This window comes from Schistocerca serialis, chromosome 5, assembly GCF_023864345.2.
Source record: "Schistocerca serialis cubense isolate TAMUIC-IGC-003099 chromosome 5, iqSchSeri2.2, whole genome shotgun sequence".
Taxonomy (NCBI): domain Eukaryota; kingdom Metazoa; phylum Arthropoda; class Insecta; order Orthoptera; family Acrididae; genus Schistocerca; species Schistocerca serialis.
The window spans coordinates 350,706,735-350,721,219 of record NC_064642.1 but is presented as its reverse complement, the minus strand read 5'-3'; the positions used below and the strand labels follow the sequence as shown (position 1 = coordinate 350,721,219).

The 14,485-nt window shown below is 40.2% G+C and overlaps 1 protein-coding gene across 1 annotated transcript in view; it reads left to right on the top strand.

The window, feature by feature from the left end:
* LOC126481210 (spondin-2-like) overlaps nucleotides 1–6,055 on the top strand; it is a 617,368-nt gene extending 611,313 nt beyond the window's left edge. Inside the window, exon 6 of the mRNA XM_050104812.1 lies at nucleotides 3,727–6,055. Coding sequence (XP_049960769.1) covers nucleotides 3,727–3,956 — 230 coding nt within the window. The 3' untranslated portion in view covers nucleotides 3,957–6,055. The remainder of the gene's footprint in view (nucleotides 1–3,726) is intronic.
* The last annotated feature ends 8,430 nt before the right edge of the window (nucleotides 6,056–14,485 follow it).

The window sequence follows — 14,485 nt, the reverse complement described above, 5'->3', positions numbered from 1 at the left end:
TCTTCTCCCTGACGTTTCGTTCTCAACTACGGAGAACATCTTCCGAGGTGAGTCGACTCACCTCGGAAGATGTTCTCCGTAGTTGAGAACGAAACGTCAGAGAACTACGGAGAACATCTTCCGAGGTGAGTCGACTCACCTCGGAAGATGTTCTCCGTAGTTGAGAACGAAACGTCAGGGAGAAGAAGTTCTACAGATCGACCACGGCAACTTAGCCCGGAAGAGTTTACTGATAAAGACGCCGGCCGTGAAAGCCTACATGGAATGAAAAAGTCAATATGTTAAGTAAATTTCATGCACAGGAACTTGTTATGTAATATGTACCACACGGAAAATCATAGCAACCTCTATTTTCCATTGCAAACTTTTTCGAATTTCGCGTAGCGTCTTACTTCCACGTAAATATCACAATAATTATGTCAATTAACGGAATTATAGGCATAGAACAATGAATCTGACACTTGAGGCTACAAGTACATTAAAAATTAATTTTTTTACCTAGTAATTTCTGTAAAATCGTTTCCAAAAGACCATAGGGCGTGAGCGTCGATTCTGTCATCTCCGACCGGTCGAAAAGTGGCAAATGCTTTTCAGCCTCCCCATCTGAACAAATGAATTGTAGAATCTCGTACTGGAAGGAAGCAAGGGAGAGGATGATATTATGGGTGTCCGGTATCCTCTTTCTACAACACAGATGCACACGTGTATTAATACAGTTCTTTATTTACATGAACTGTATGTTTTTACTTAATTGGAATAGAGTCCATGTGTTTTGGTACGAGCTCTTCAATCGTTGTCCTTTTGCAGACAATATCGGCAATATTTCTTTTACAAACTGTAGTCTCACTGCTAGTCCCACTATGGTCACTAATCTGGTCGCTGATCACTGTCGTAGCCTGTTACGAACTCAGCTCACTCTGCGGATGAAAGACAGACGCCAAATTGGGAGTGTGAGTCAGTAAGTCCCTCCAACCAGCAGCGGCAGCCCACACGCATGCTGTCGAGAAGGCGTTGGCGGCTTGTTGCTTGGGGGCGTGTCTCTAGTCTCTCTCGTAATAGGCTCGCTTGACCAGTTCTTTGGACGAAAACTGGTCACTGCACATCGGGTACTGTATCCTCCGCGACCTGTACAAGGCTGCACTCCAGGCAAATCCCTTCACAAAGGACTTCCTAAGAGTTACACTACTGGCCATTAAAATTGCTACACCTAGAAGAAATGCGGATGATAAACGGATATTCATTGGAAAAATATATTATACTAGAACTGACATGTGATTACATTTTCGCGCAATTTGAGTGCATAGATCCTGGGAAATCGGTACCCAGAACAACCACCTCTGGCCGTAATAACGGCCTTGATACGCCTGGGCATTGAGTCAAACAGAGCTTGGATGGCGTGTATAGGTACAGCTGCCGATGCAGCTTCAACACGATACCACATTTCATCGAGAGTAGTGACTGGCGTATTGTGACGAGCCAGTTGCTCGGACACCATTGACCAGACGTTTTCAATTGGTGAGAGATCTGGAGAATGTGGTGGCCAGGGCAGCAGTCGAACATTTTCTGTATCCAGAAAGGCCCGCACAGGACCTGCAACATGCGGTCGTGGTTTCGCAGGGATCGAATGTAGGGTAGAGCCACGGGTCGTAACACGTCTGAAATTAACGTCATTGAGAACAGGAGGTGACCGAGACGTGTAAGCAATGGCACCCCATACCATCACGCCGGGCGATACGCCAGTATGGCGATGACGAATACACGCTTCCAATGTGCGTTCACCGCGATCTCGCCAAACACGGATGCAACCATCATGATGCTGTAAACAGAACCTGGATTCATCCGAAAAAATGACGTTTTGCCATTCGTGCACCCAGGTTCGTCGTTGAGTAAACCGTCGCAGGCACTCCTGTCTGTGATGCAGCATCAAGGGTAACCGCAGCCATGGTCTCCGAGCTGATAGTCCATGCTGCTCCAAACGTCGTCGAACTGTTCGTGCAGATGGTTGTTGTCTTGCAAACGTCCCCATCTGTTGACTCAGGGATCGAGGCGTGGCTGCACGATCCGTTACAGCCATGCGGATAAGATGCCTGTTATCTCGACTGCTAGTGATACGTTGCCGTTGGGATCCAGCACGGCGTTCCGTATTACCCTCCTGAACCCACCGATTCCTTATTCTGCTAACAGTCATTGGATCTCGACCAACGCGAGCAGTAATGTCGCTATACGATAAAGCGCAGTCGCGATAGGCTACAATCCGACCTTTATCAAAGTCGGAAACGTGATGGTACGCATTTCTCCTCCTTACACGAAGCGTCACAACAATGTTTCCCCAGGGAACGCCGGTCAACTGCTGTTTGTGTATGAGAAATCGGTATGAGAAATCGGTTCCTCATGTCAGCACGTTGTAGGTGTCGCCACCGGCGCCAACCTTGTGTGAATGCTTTGAAAAGCTAATCATTTGCATATCACAGCGCACAGTCCACTGCCCACTGAAAATTTCATTCTAGAAGACCAAACATTTCTTAACAGTACCACAACATCCTCTCTCTCTGACGTGCACATCGATGACATACAAGAACTAAAATGACAAGACGACCTTGCAAACATAATTTCGAATTTTGGTGAAATTTTGAATATATTAAACATTTTCAAGCCAAACCGCCATAGCAATGTTAACAAAATTTTTTCCAATTGTATTTGCACTGTGGTTTCGAACAGACACCTTTCAAACGAGCTTCTTTTCGACTGTAAGGTAAACATTGGATACTTTTTCTTTCAGTTGGTTGTGGCTGTGTTGCTGCTCCTGGAATATCGTTCTCAAAATTTGTCAATATCTGTTCCATTGTTACGCGACGCTCTTTAGGTAATTTTTTTCATGAGTGCTTCTTTCATTCCTCCTTCGGCCAGCCCTAACGCTAATGGCTTGAGAAAGTAGCTTCAGCTGTTTGTATTGCCATTCACCATAAACGAGACATAGTTGTTTATCCCCGACGCATAAAACGGCCCATACATATGCCACATAGGCCAGCACCTGGTATTCCTGCCGTGGTCTTATTGTGCACAGAAGAACAAATACATCGAATCTCCCTTTCTTACATTGTAGAAAAGTACAATGTTCGATTTCTTCACCATCTCATCTACCTTACCTATCCCGTGCGTCGTTGAAGCTAAAACAGTCTTTTCTTTCCTGTAAATGGATGAGGGAGAAGAAATGAGCTATTCCTGTTTTGCAGCAGTGTTTCTGGGACTTCTGTTTTGTTTTGTGTAACCTATTAACCATTGTCAAATTTTTGTCGGCGAGTTTGTTGGTTACTTCAGAAGAAGCAAACGAATTGTCCATCATAATGTTCCGGTTGGTTCCATAAATAGGTTTCGCTTTTTTTCATTACATAATATGTTGCAACTGAAACAAATTAAATTGCGCGTCTGTAGCACGTCGTCTTCGTGGTGAAGCAATTTTAATGGCCAGTAGTGTAAATTTATAGAACTGACAGTCACAGTCAGTGTTTTATCTCCAATTTTGTTCTTTGGTTTTAAGAATTCAGCCGTTTCATTTTAATGAAATGGTATCAAAAGACTTGATGAAACAAGCTATGTTTGCTTGAGACGCTTGGGCCTTAAGCCAGCCCTATAGAGAAGGGTGTCTACGTGATTGAAGCTGAGAGACATGTTCAGTTCTGGAACTGCTTAGAGTTAAGTTGGTACAGGAGTTGTTGGTGTTGGCAGGGTCGGGCATCCGCGACTGCCGAGTCGGCGACTGGTCGGCGTGGGGTCCGTGCAGCCAGTCGTGTGGCATCGGCGAGATGCAGCGGCGGCGCAAGGTGGTGCGCGAGGTGGGGCGTCGCGGCGGCAGGCCGTGTCCGCCTCTGGTGGAGACGCGCTGGTGCGGCAGCGCGCGCACCTGCGGCGCCGAGACGCGCGGCGGTTACTTCCACTGGGGCGCCGGCGCGCCCTAGCCGGGGGCCGCCGTCTGCTCCACAACCTCCCCGCCACCACGCACCTTCTGTAACACTTTGTGACTCCATTTCATTTGAGGAACCCTGCCTTCGACTCATTCTTCACCAGACGTACAGCGCGCTACTGGGCACGCGTACTGTGTACGTGTTGACAGCGTAGCGTGTTACTTCGTTTGTGGTGTCGATCCGAGACAGCGAGCTGGAGGGATCGTTTCCAGAGCTACTGGAGAGCACCAGCTCGAGAACAATTCTAGTGGCATCATTTGCGAGAACTGTAACAGTGTACCTAGTTTTTCAACAAGTCGGTGACGTGCAGCACAGCGAAAATTTCCAGGAACTCTTGTTAAGTACGTCCAAAATCACAGGGTTACTACAAAAGCTCCTCCTTAATTTAACGCTATACTCCATAAACTAGAAACCAAGTGGAGATTATTGACAACGGTTGGATACTGCACAAGTTTTACCCACCGCGATATAAACGCAGTATGCATCCTCATCTCGTCAGCGAACACATTCCTTTCTAGTATTTGTACGTGGCGGATGCAGGTTTCAGTAAGTTCCATTCAGGGATCTTCAAGATTCAGCGTGGTTGCGGAGCTAAATGCTTCTCTTGCTCCTTCTCCTCCTACACTCCGCTAATATTTCTACACAAGCGGTACTTCCAACGTTCTTCATAACCTTTTTAAATGTTCGAACCTTTCCTAGTCCTATGGATTTCGCCTCTAGCGCTGCATACTTTTACAAGTTACGTAGTCCTGAGTGGCTAGGCAAGTGTTCAACCAATAAGTTCTTTCTTTCCCTTAGGATTTTCCATCTACTTCTTTACTTTATCTATTCTTCCGATTACCTCTCTATGTCTACCGCGTCTGCATCTCTAATATGCATCACATTGACAAAAATTTCTATACCAGTAATTCTTAAAAGACAAATTGTTATCCAGACAGCAGCCACCCATCTGCTGACGCCACTACCACTATTATGCTTTGAGGTAAACTGAAACCACGAATACTGAATTGTGAGAACGTCTCCTTTCTTATCACGGATGACATTAGCGAATGGACGATTTAACTTCGGATTCGCAACATCCCGAATGTCGGTAAGTTGTTTGTAGTAACTCTGTTCAAATAACGATATTCACATATTTAACCGAAACCTTGTGCGGTCTTTCAACGTCAATGTATTTTGAATAGCTGGATTAATGGCTACGTGAACAACGATAACTGAAATTTCTGCCCTCTAAAGACAGTCAGACGTCGCAATATTTGCGCTGAGTGTCTAAATTACATGACAATTTCTAAAATGTTTAAAATACTATAAGACACTACTGAGACGCTGGGCCGTCGAAAATTTTGGTCCACCGAGTGCGTCACTTTTGTGCATTCCGTTCTGGCGGATGCGTGTTCAATAATAAGAGTCTCTTTAAGTTTCATTAACACATTCGTTAGAAACTAGCGAAAATTTTCGACGTCTTTTAAATTATCAATACGGAAAATAGTTGTCACACTCTGGGCGTAAATTTCAAGTAGACTTTCACTTGAATAAAATTCCTTTTCATTACCTAGAAATTGCACGATTCGAACGAACTGACGGGTAGCTCGAAGATATGTAAGTTATTCAATTAGCGAAAGGTTTTAGATTTAATGATTAAGTATAAATACTTTTAATATATTTCGGTAAGATTCTACGCTAACACGACGGACTCTGCAAACGACACGAACTCCACGTGTCCAACAATCACAACGTAAAGGAAGAGTGCGTCTTAATATTTGGTAGGTAAGAGTCATTTCATCGATACAGATGCGTATCGAAAACTGTACAGTTGTCTAGATTTGTAAGTTCGTAAACAGTTTGAAACACAGTACTGTAGCTGTTGTTAAGCAGATATTCTTGCTACTATTGTAAAAGTTGGAAGAAAAATTGTAAGATAATCACCTTTCATACAGTGGCCTTTTAACTGTCAGACGTCATGTTCGTCCTTGTCTCAGTTTAATGAAAGAAACTGACTTTTATTGTAACTCGAAAACTTCTTTTACTAACTCGCAGTGTAACATTGTAAGAAATTGTTGCCTTATTTTTCAATAAATATTGTGTACAAACCATGTCTATATTATGATTTCCAATTATCTGATAACCACGAATAATACAACAGCTTGTAAACTGCTTATCTGTTGAAAGTAGTTTCCCTACCAGCTGAAAATCACTGTTCGATAAGTTCCTGACCCACTTTTATGTTGTTATTGCAGGTGATGAAGTACTCAAGAAAACCACGGGAATTAATCCACAACGTTATGTTTAATTTTACGATGTACCACATTACTGAATACAAAGCATCATTCTGTCCTGATTCGCTTTCATAGAATTTCTGACAACTTTTCCAAATTAAAGTTGTACAATTTTTGCTCAGTAAAGTTTTGTCAGTAAAAATTATCTGGAACAAGTGTTCTAGATATGTGGGATACTTACAAAATAATACGAAAAAGCAATATCAGTAATTCTAAAAGTTACGAAATGCAATTTTTTTGTGAATCTGCAGGGAATATATTTATGTTAATAAACGAAACTTGTCAGAATAGTTGATGTTGTTGTCAGCAACCAAAACCTCTAAAAAATTTCTTTCTCCAAAATGTGGTGTGGAAAATACAATAGATACGTGTGTCTTATCAACCATTCATAAATGCAATCGTAAAATGTAGAACCAGTGATTTATAGAGCATTAAGCTACCCGCCGAAGAGGTAAAAAGGAACAAAAATTTTAAAAACGTGCTAGGTGCAAGAGCAAGAGTTATTGAATATAAATTCCACAAGCTGAAATTCACTGAAAAACTACAGACGATTAAGTGAGCATGAATGAGCATACATCTGCAATATTGGATATAATATAAGCAACTACATATTATGAGAATGAAATCATCGCCCAGGTAGGCTGTTTTCTTTTTATTATCTATGCGATTGGTCATTTTCAACCTTTGGTCATTTTCAAGCACGTGTATTATGCTTCCAGCTTCATTTTACCTTATAATATACCACTGCCATACGTAGAGAGGAATACATGTTTAACTGTTGTACATGGTTACGACTGCACGCACACACACACACACACACACACACACACACACACACACACACAGAAGTAAAATTTATTGGTGTCCACTTGTACCGGCGATATACACACACACAAAAAAAAGTTTCGCATCACCCCAATTCCCGGAACTCCTGAAGATAAAAGTTTGACTGTGGATACTATATCACACACACAGTCCCTTTGACTCATTTTCATGAGCAATGAAAAGGGCGGAAATGATGATTATGTTGATCTCCACTCCAATTTTCTGTACTGGTTTCAGAACTCTCGAACCGACGCGATGCAAAACTTATTTTGATGTGTGCATTATAATGTAAAATGAAGCTCGAAACTTAAGATACATGCTTGAAAATGAGAGAAGGTTCAAATTGGCCAATCGCATAGATAATAAAAAGAATACAGTCTTCCTGGCCGTGGTTTCATTGTCAAAATACGTCGCGGCTGTGGATCCCCACAAAAAAAAGATTTTAAGATGGTTTTATAGTTAAGTTTCAATATTTTTTTAGCTTACTGTTAGATGCAGCGGAAGAAATGGACAGTGAAACGAATTAGAGCGCTGCGTAAATAGCTAGTGATTTTTTCCATTTACTAGATAGTTCAAACATATCATTTAAATGACAGACCCTCCAGTTTTGGCTATTACGTCATCCTGTTCTGACTGCATGACAGTAACTGCAAAACCAATTTAATACTTTGAAGTAAGGAAAAATGAAGATTGCAGTTCTTTTCAGTCTTGGTTCACACGTGCTGTGGTGACATTCTTTCAGTTTGTCGAGTCGTAGTAGAATTATTCATGACTGTTTCAACTTACGCTGGATGGAGAACTGCTAATAAAACAAACGTTTTGCTTACAAGTCTTGGCATAACATTGACTAAATAGTAATGATGATGTCAGTTTATTCACATTACATCCTCGTTTACCGCCATACAGTTTCCTCTCTTGTAAGGAACTCCCTCGTCATTAATTAAACTGAGACTTTATGGCTAAAGTTATGTAGTTATTATGCACAAATACTTATTACACTATTCAGAGGGAATGAGTACAGCCTTGTGATAGGAACATTTTGGGCGTTAGTGTTACATTTATTAAGAAAAAAAAGAAATTGTGATCACATAAAATACAACTTGAAATTCGTTAACTGTACATCACTCGTTGTAGCAGACTACATAAATGATTGCCAATAGTTCTCTATTTATATTACGAATGCTAAATTCTCACGACACATGCATAAGTTAACAGATACACTGATGAGAGAAAACATTATGTTCTTGTGGTGATCCATAGCCTCAATATGTTTTAAGAATGAAAACATGGTCCAAGGAGGCTGGAATGTATTTATAGTCTGTGCTATTGTCTCGTGTCCCAACGGTCATTTTCAAGAACCCTGGTATCACTGCTGCTTGCTGATACGATTGCATTCGCTCAACTTTACCATCTTTCTGAAATTCCGTCGGTATCAGATAATTTGACCCCGCGACGTTTCTGGCAAAGTATTTTAGAATTTTGTTCTTGTGTGGAATCGCTGCTCTGCGAGTGGCAGTGATCCCAAGGTGCTTGAAAATGACCGACAGTCGAAATTAGCTAATATCCCAGACAACAAATGGATTACAGCTTGCTTATACCGTGTTTCTGTTCTTAAAAAAAATATAACGAAGTGGTTAGTAGCGTGTTGTTCCACCTCTGGAATGCAATACAGCAGCGAGTTGGTATCGCATGGCTTCAACAAGTCAGTGGTACATTTCCGGAGGTTTATGGCATCAGATTCATTCGACTCCCTCCGTGGTTTGTAGGAGCCAAGTCTGCGAGTGTCCCATCGAATTCAGATCACGCAAATCTGGTGACTAAGTCGTCAACACGAGTTCACTACAAACACTGCAGAACGATTCCTGCATAGTGACATCGACTGTTATCCTGTGAAACTTCCCCTTTTTTACAATTATACATGACTGTGCTTAAACTGACACACAATATTTTGTTAGCGCAACGCAATCTGACTTTCAAAATTCCCTACAAAAGAATGGCCTTGACTAACATTAAACTATACCTTTCACAAATCACTTACCTCACAAAAATCTTCGCTGCTCAAGCTACTGCAATACAGCGAGCGCCACTACTGCCAGCTAAATAAAAGATTCAAACTATGGAAGGCACTAACTACTGATAGGGATAGTTAGCAAATGAAAGATATTAATAGAGAACAAACAATGTATTTACCTTGATATCATCATATATAAATATAGCAGTTCATGACAAATTTCAAAACTCCGCCATCTCTCTCCCCACATCCACCACTGCTGGCGGCTCACCTCCAACTGCGCAACGCTACGCGCTGTTCACAGCCAGCTGCCTAACACTACAATGGCGAGTATTACAACAATGCAAACTAGCCACAGGCTGCACACAGCACAGCCAGTGATTTCATTTTGAGCGCTACGTAACGTTGCCAATAAGAAAACATAAACAGCCTACTTACATAGAGAAAACATAAACAGCCTACTTACATAGAGAAAACATAAACAGCCTACTTACATAGCCCCCATGCTCCCCACAAAAAATTTTTACAAATGGTGTTGGGCACTGGCCAATACAGATTTGACAAAAAATTTTCACAATTACAGTAACAAAGATATAGAATGCACACACTTATTGAAACAATGTTGGTCAAAAGCTAAAATTTTTTCACAGTCCATAAAGATAGTCCTGATCATTCATCATAATAGTAATTACACTTTCTCATTAGTAAAAGAAATTGCACATAGAAGTAGTGGATTTCCATACAGTCTTGAAGAAGTAGTGTTGTCCTTCCAACGGAAAGACAGTGCTGACTCTTGACATGCTGACAGGTAATGGGCCACAATGGAGCAAACCCACTGCAGAGTCAGTCGAAGTTTTGATGAATATTGGTAGGTAGGTTATCACAGAGCAGACCCACCGTAGTCCTGGTAGAGATTACGATACTGGTGGGCCACCAGAGGTGCAGACCCACTGCAGTCCTTGTAGAGATAATGGTATTGGTGGGCCACCAGAGGTGCAGACCCACTGTAGTCCTTGTAGAGATAATGGTATTGGTGGGCCACCAGAGGTGCAGACCCACTGCAGTCCTTGTAGAAATAATGGTATTGATGGATCATCAAAGATGTAGACCCACTGTAGTCCTTGAAGAGATGGCCAGCAGCCATCTGTTGTGACTGTGCAGGTGCACAATCACCACTGAAGAGTCTTGCGGATAATGTAGCAAGTCCATAACCACCACTTGTGCGCTCACAAAGTTTTTGGAATTGTCCTTAGAACCAGCAATGCTGTTATCCAGTCCCTTGCTGAATTAGTAACACAAGTGCAAACACTAACAGTCCCAACTTCTCACATATTGTCCATATACTATGACCAACAGAAAAGTGTGCAGTGAAATGTAACTTAATTTGAACATGAAAATACAATTACAAAGGTACAAAATACATCATTAAAGAACATAACAATACAGATAACATTTGTAGTAACACAGGCTTTACAAAAGAATAGAAATAAACATATACATCAGTGGAATTATGACATGAGTACATACATAAAGGATCACAATAACTTTTGAAACATCAACTTCACACATGAGCATTGAACGGAACAGAATTAATAATGTCTAACATCTTTACAAAGTAAATAACATATTATTAATGCCAATTATATTCGAGGATAACAATATTCCTCATCATAGTGAATGTAGCTTAATATTAAAAGAAGAAAAAATTCTATGAAACTACACAGAGACAGGAAGAAAACAAATACTCAAGGGTACACAAACACATAGTGGGATAACACCAATAGGAAAGGACAGGGTTCGTTTTCAGTGTAACATTTGGTACTGCAGTCCAACCCAAAACTTCATATATCCTTTGTTTCCACCAAAAAAATTCTATCTAAGCATGCTTTCTGTATTTATATGTTCACACATTTCTTACCTCAACATTTATTTCCAAGAAAATCCTACCTACACCTGTTTTCTCAATGCATTTCTTCCAATTCATCGCAACTCATTCTCTTAGAGGCTACCCCCTCTTAAGCTAACTTAAATCTACTGAGCTCAGATGCTAAACTAAGGGACGAGGCAATGCAGCAGCACAAAACAATTAACACAAGCAGCAATGACAAAAAATACAGATTGGCAAAGCTAGCAGCAGCAAATGTAATAACTTATATCAAAACATGACATAGCTCAAGCAAAAAAAAATATTACACTAAAAACAACAATGCAGATAAGGGAAATGTATATTCACATCTTAATGTCCATGTAATTATAGTGGTGCACCACAACAACTTATTGTAAAAAAAATATTACCATATACTTGAAAAGAAAATTATGTGTTACTGTTACTAGTTCCTTCTTATTGTTCTTTCCTTTCCAAGTGCTCCTTTTTTAAAGAATGTGGATCATAAAATAATTATTTAATAGATCTGTTGACAGAAAATATTTATATTAGTACATCTATAAAATTTTATTTTAACCAATGCTGCAGTGCAGCTAGAAACTAGATATCAAATGAAATAACCAACTACGTACAAAGCAAAGCATAAAAATATAATTCAATAGCTATGTGGCATTTCGTAAGTCAGTAGCTCTCAATTCTCGTAGAAAGACACTTGTCATTATCAGGTTTGCAGATGTAAGAATGTTTCCAAGTTATTATTAGCGTGTCGTATTTGCGATGTTTTCTACAAAGGAATGTCAGAAGCGAGGTTAATGGCCTCTTTTTTTTTTCTCCACCTAATGGCTTTTTCTCCGGGCGGCTGGCCCAGCTGGGCGCCACAACGCATTACGTGCAGGTGGTCACTTAACTTTCGTATGGAAATATTTACGACAGCAGTTTCCGCTACAGTGACAGTCTCACATAGAAATATTTCACAGGTCAAGAATGAGCGTTGCAAATCTGTAGAAACAAAATGCTATTGATATAACAGTGTCCAAAAAATTTTCGTCTGCATTGTAATACATTCATGCATATACACACACATTTCATAACTCTTAAAGTACGATTCTTGGTTTCCAACAACCTTTTCATAAATCAGAGTCCCTAACCCCTACTCCTCATTCCTTACCTCATTACACATATACGTATCCATCGACACTCGTCAATATTTCGTCATTATAAATATGAAGCATAATCAAATAACTCATATAGCCTCAGCCTATTAATCATAAACATACCTCAGCAGCATAATACACATCGTCGTCGTAAAAATAACATCATAACACCTCAGTCAAATCTCAAAATCGTCGTAGCTTCCTCCAATAATTAAAAAAATTCTCTGCTCATGTCAAAAGTGTCAGCTGCCTCAAACGTACTTTAAAAATCATGATCTCATACCAAATACATCATTCAAAGCTCTCATAGTATCACAATGATTCCGAAAAAATATGAACAGTTTACAAAGTACAGACAAAATACAGTTTCATAAGTGTGAAGTTATCCAACTGTGTAATTACGTAAACATCTGTCACTGATGTAGTAAAAAAAATGTTTATCTCTCAGTTAAATGATCAGGTAGCTGTGTAATTTGAGTGTTAGAAAAATATGGTACCGATGTGTAAAGTTGTATAAGCAAAATACCATATTAGCTAGGGTTCCTTGTGGTTGCCACACACATGGTACACAAAGTAAGCGTGTACCCCCCTGAGGATTAATGTAATTATACCCTCAGGTATTACAGATTACACCAATGGAATGAAATATATCACGGAAAACTTTCTTTGTAATTCAAAAATCTTTAAAAATAAATGTTTTAAGTACAAAATTAATCACTCAAATGCGTGTCCTGTAGCGCTAAATGTGCGTCTTGCTGTAAGATAATTCTGTGGAGGTGTCGTACTTATCGTCCTCCGAAAGCTAAGTTCTGCAGAAGTCAATGTACTTACCTCATGATAAACAAAAGTGAAATGCTTTATGTATAGATATCTTAGTTATTACGCTTATTGCCATGATGAAGAAAGTACTGTGCTGTAACGTATTGTTGTGCTACGGAAAAGGCAATCTCATTGTAGCTATACCACAAAAGTTACTACTAAAACATGTTTTACTTTGCAGAATAATTCAGAAAACTGTGCAGATATAAAACAGAAACACTACAAAAGCAACATTGTAAATTGTCACTCATTAGAAGCGTCGTGATAAAACCGTGTAGTTGTCACTTAAACTAACCACTGTGTCGTCTGGTATCTCACAGAAAGTACATTAAACCCAGAATGTATTTTCAAGTAAACCAAAATGTTGCATTAAAATCTCATTAGCAGTACCAGTATGTGTCCTAAGTATGTAAGCCTGATAGTCGTTACGTAATCATGCAACTAACAAGCAAGAATGTACAAATACAACACTGTGTCGTCTGTTCACCATAACAATGCATTCGTAATTTCTGTTTAAAAATGTTCCCTAGGTTCTAGACTGGATATTTAACTTCAAACATTGTTGCATGTTAACAGTTTCTTAAGTCTGACAAAGCATACTAGAAATGTGAAGTGAAAAGTTTTATGGCAAAGACAAAGTTAAAAAGCAGATTATCTTTCAATAAACGGTTTTACATATGAAATGTGGTGTAAACCTTTACTCTTCCTAGTACGCAGAGTTTCAACTTTAACGCAATTATCATGTGGTGTACGTCAGTAAAGAAAACTGGAATTTTTCTCAAGGTTAGCGTCTATGTTATTTTTCCTTGAGCCAGCCGGCGCACGCGGCTGCCTGCTGTGCGAGTCATTGTCTGTCTCTTTGTTGGCGCGCGTCGTTATTGGGATTAGGAGACCTAACTTCTACAAATTCGCCTTGCCGAGAGGGCCCTGCTCTGTTTGAATCCCGCCAGTTCTGATGCAATTCAGGTCTGTCGTTACGATCACATCGTCAGTCGTCATGTCGGTAGTTCCTGTAGTTTCTTTCTTGTCGGTTAAGTGGTGGAGAATTTCTCCCTGAATCGTAACTCCGCGCTGAACTGTTGCGTCTGAAGTTATTCTGTCTCCCCTGGTAATAATTGTTTTGGTTCCCATATTGTCTGTTTCTGTGGTTATCTCTGTGATAGTCATTACCACGGAGAGGTGATCTTTCCCTGTAGTTATTACTACTCTGCCAACGGTTGTCATACGGGTGGTGTCTGTTTTGGTCACGATTTGTGTTGTAAGAATAGCCTTGTCGTGTCCAGTTATTGTTTCTGTCGTCACGGAATTGTGACGTATGTGACCTGTAGTGATTGTTTTCCTGTTTTCGCATCCGGCGACTGTCAGTGTCAATTTCTAATTCTTGTAAGAGTCCCTGAAATGCTTCAATGTCGTCTTTGCAACGTCCTGCCAAAATAATATGTCGTAAATGTTCAGGCAGTTTGATTAAGCAAATGCGGATGAGTTCTGAGGGGCTGTATGGGTTTGACAGGTACTGATTCTTGTGCAACATGTCTTCAAAATATTTCACAAGA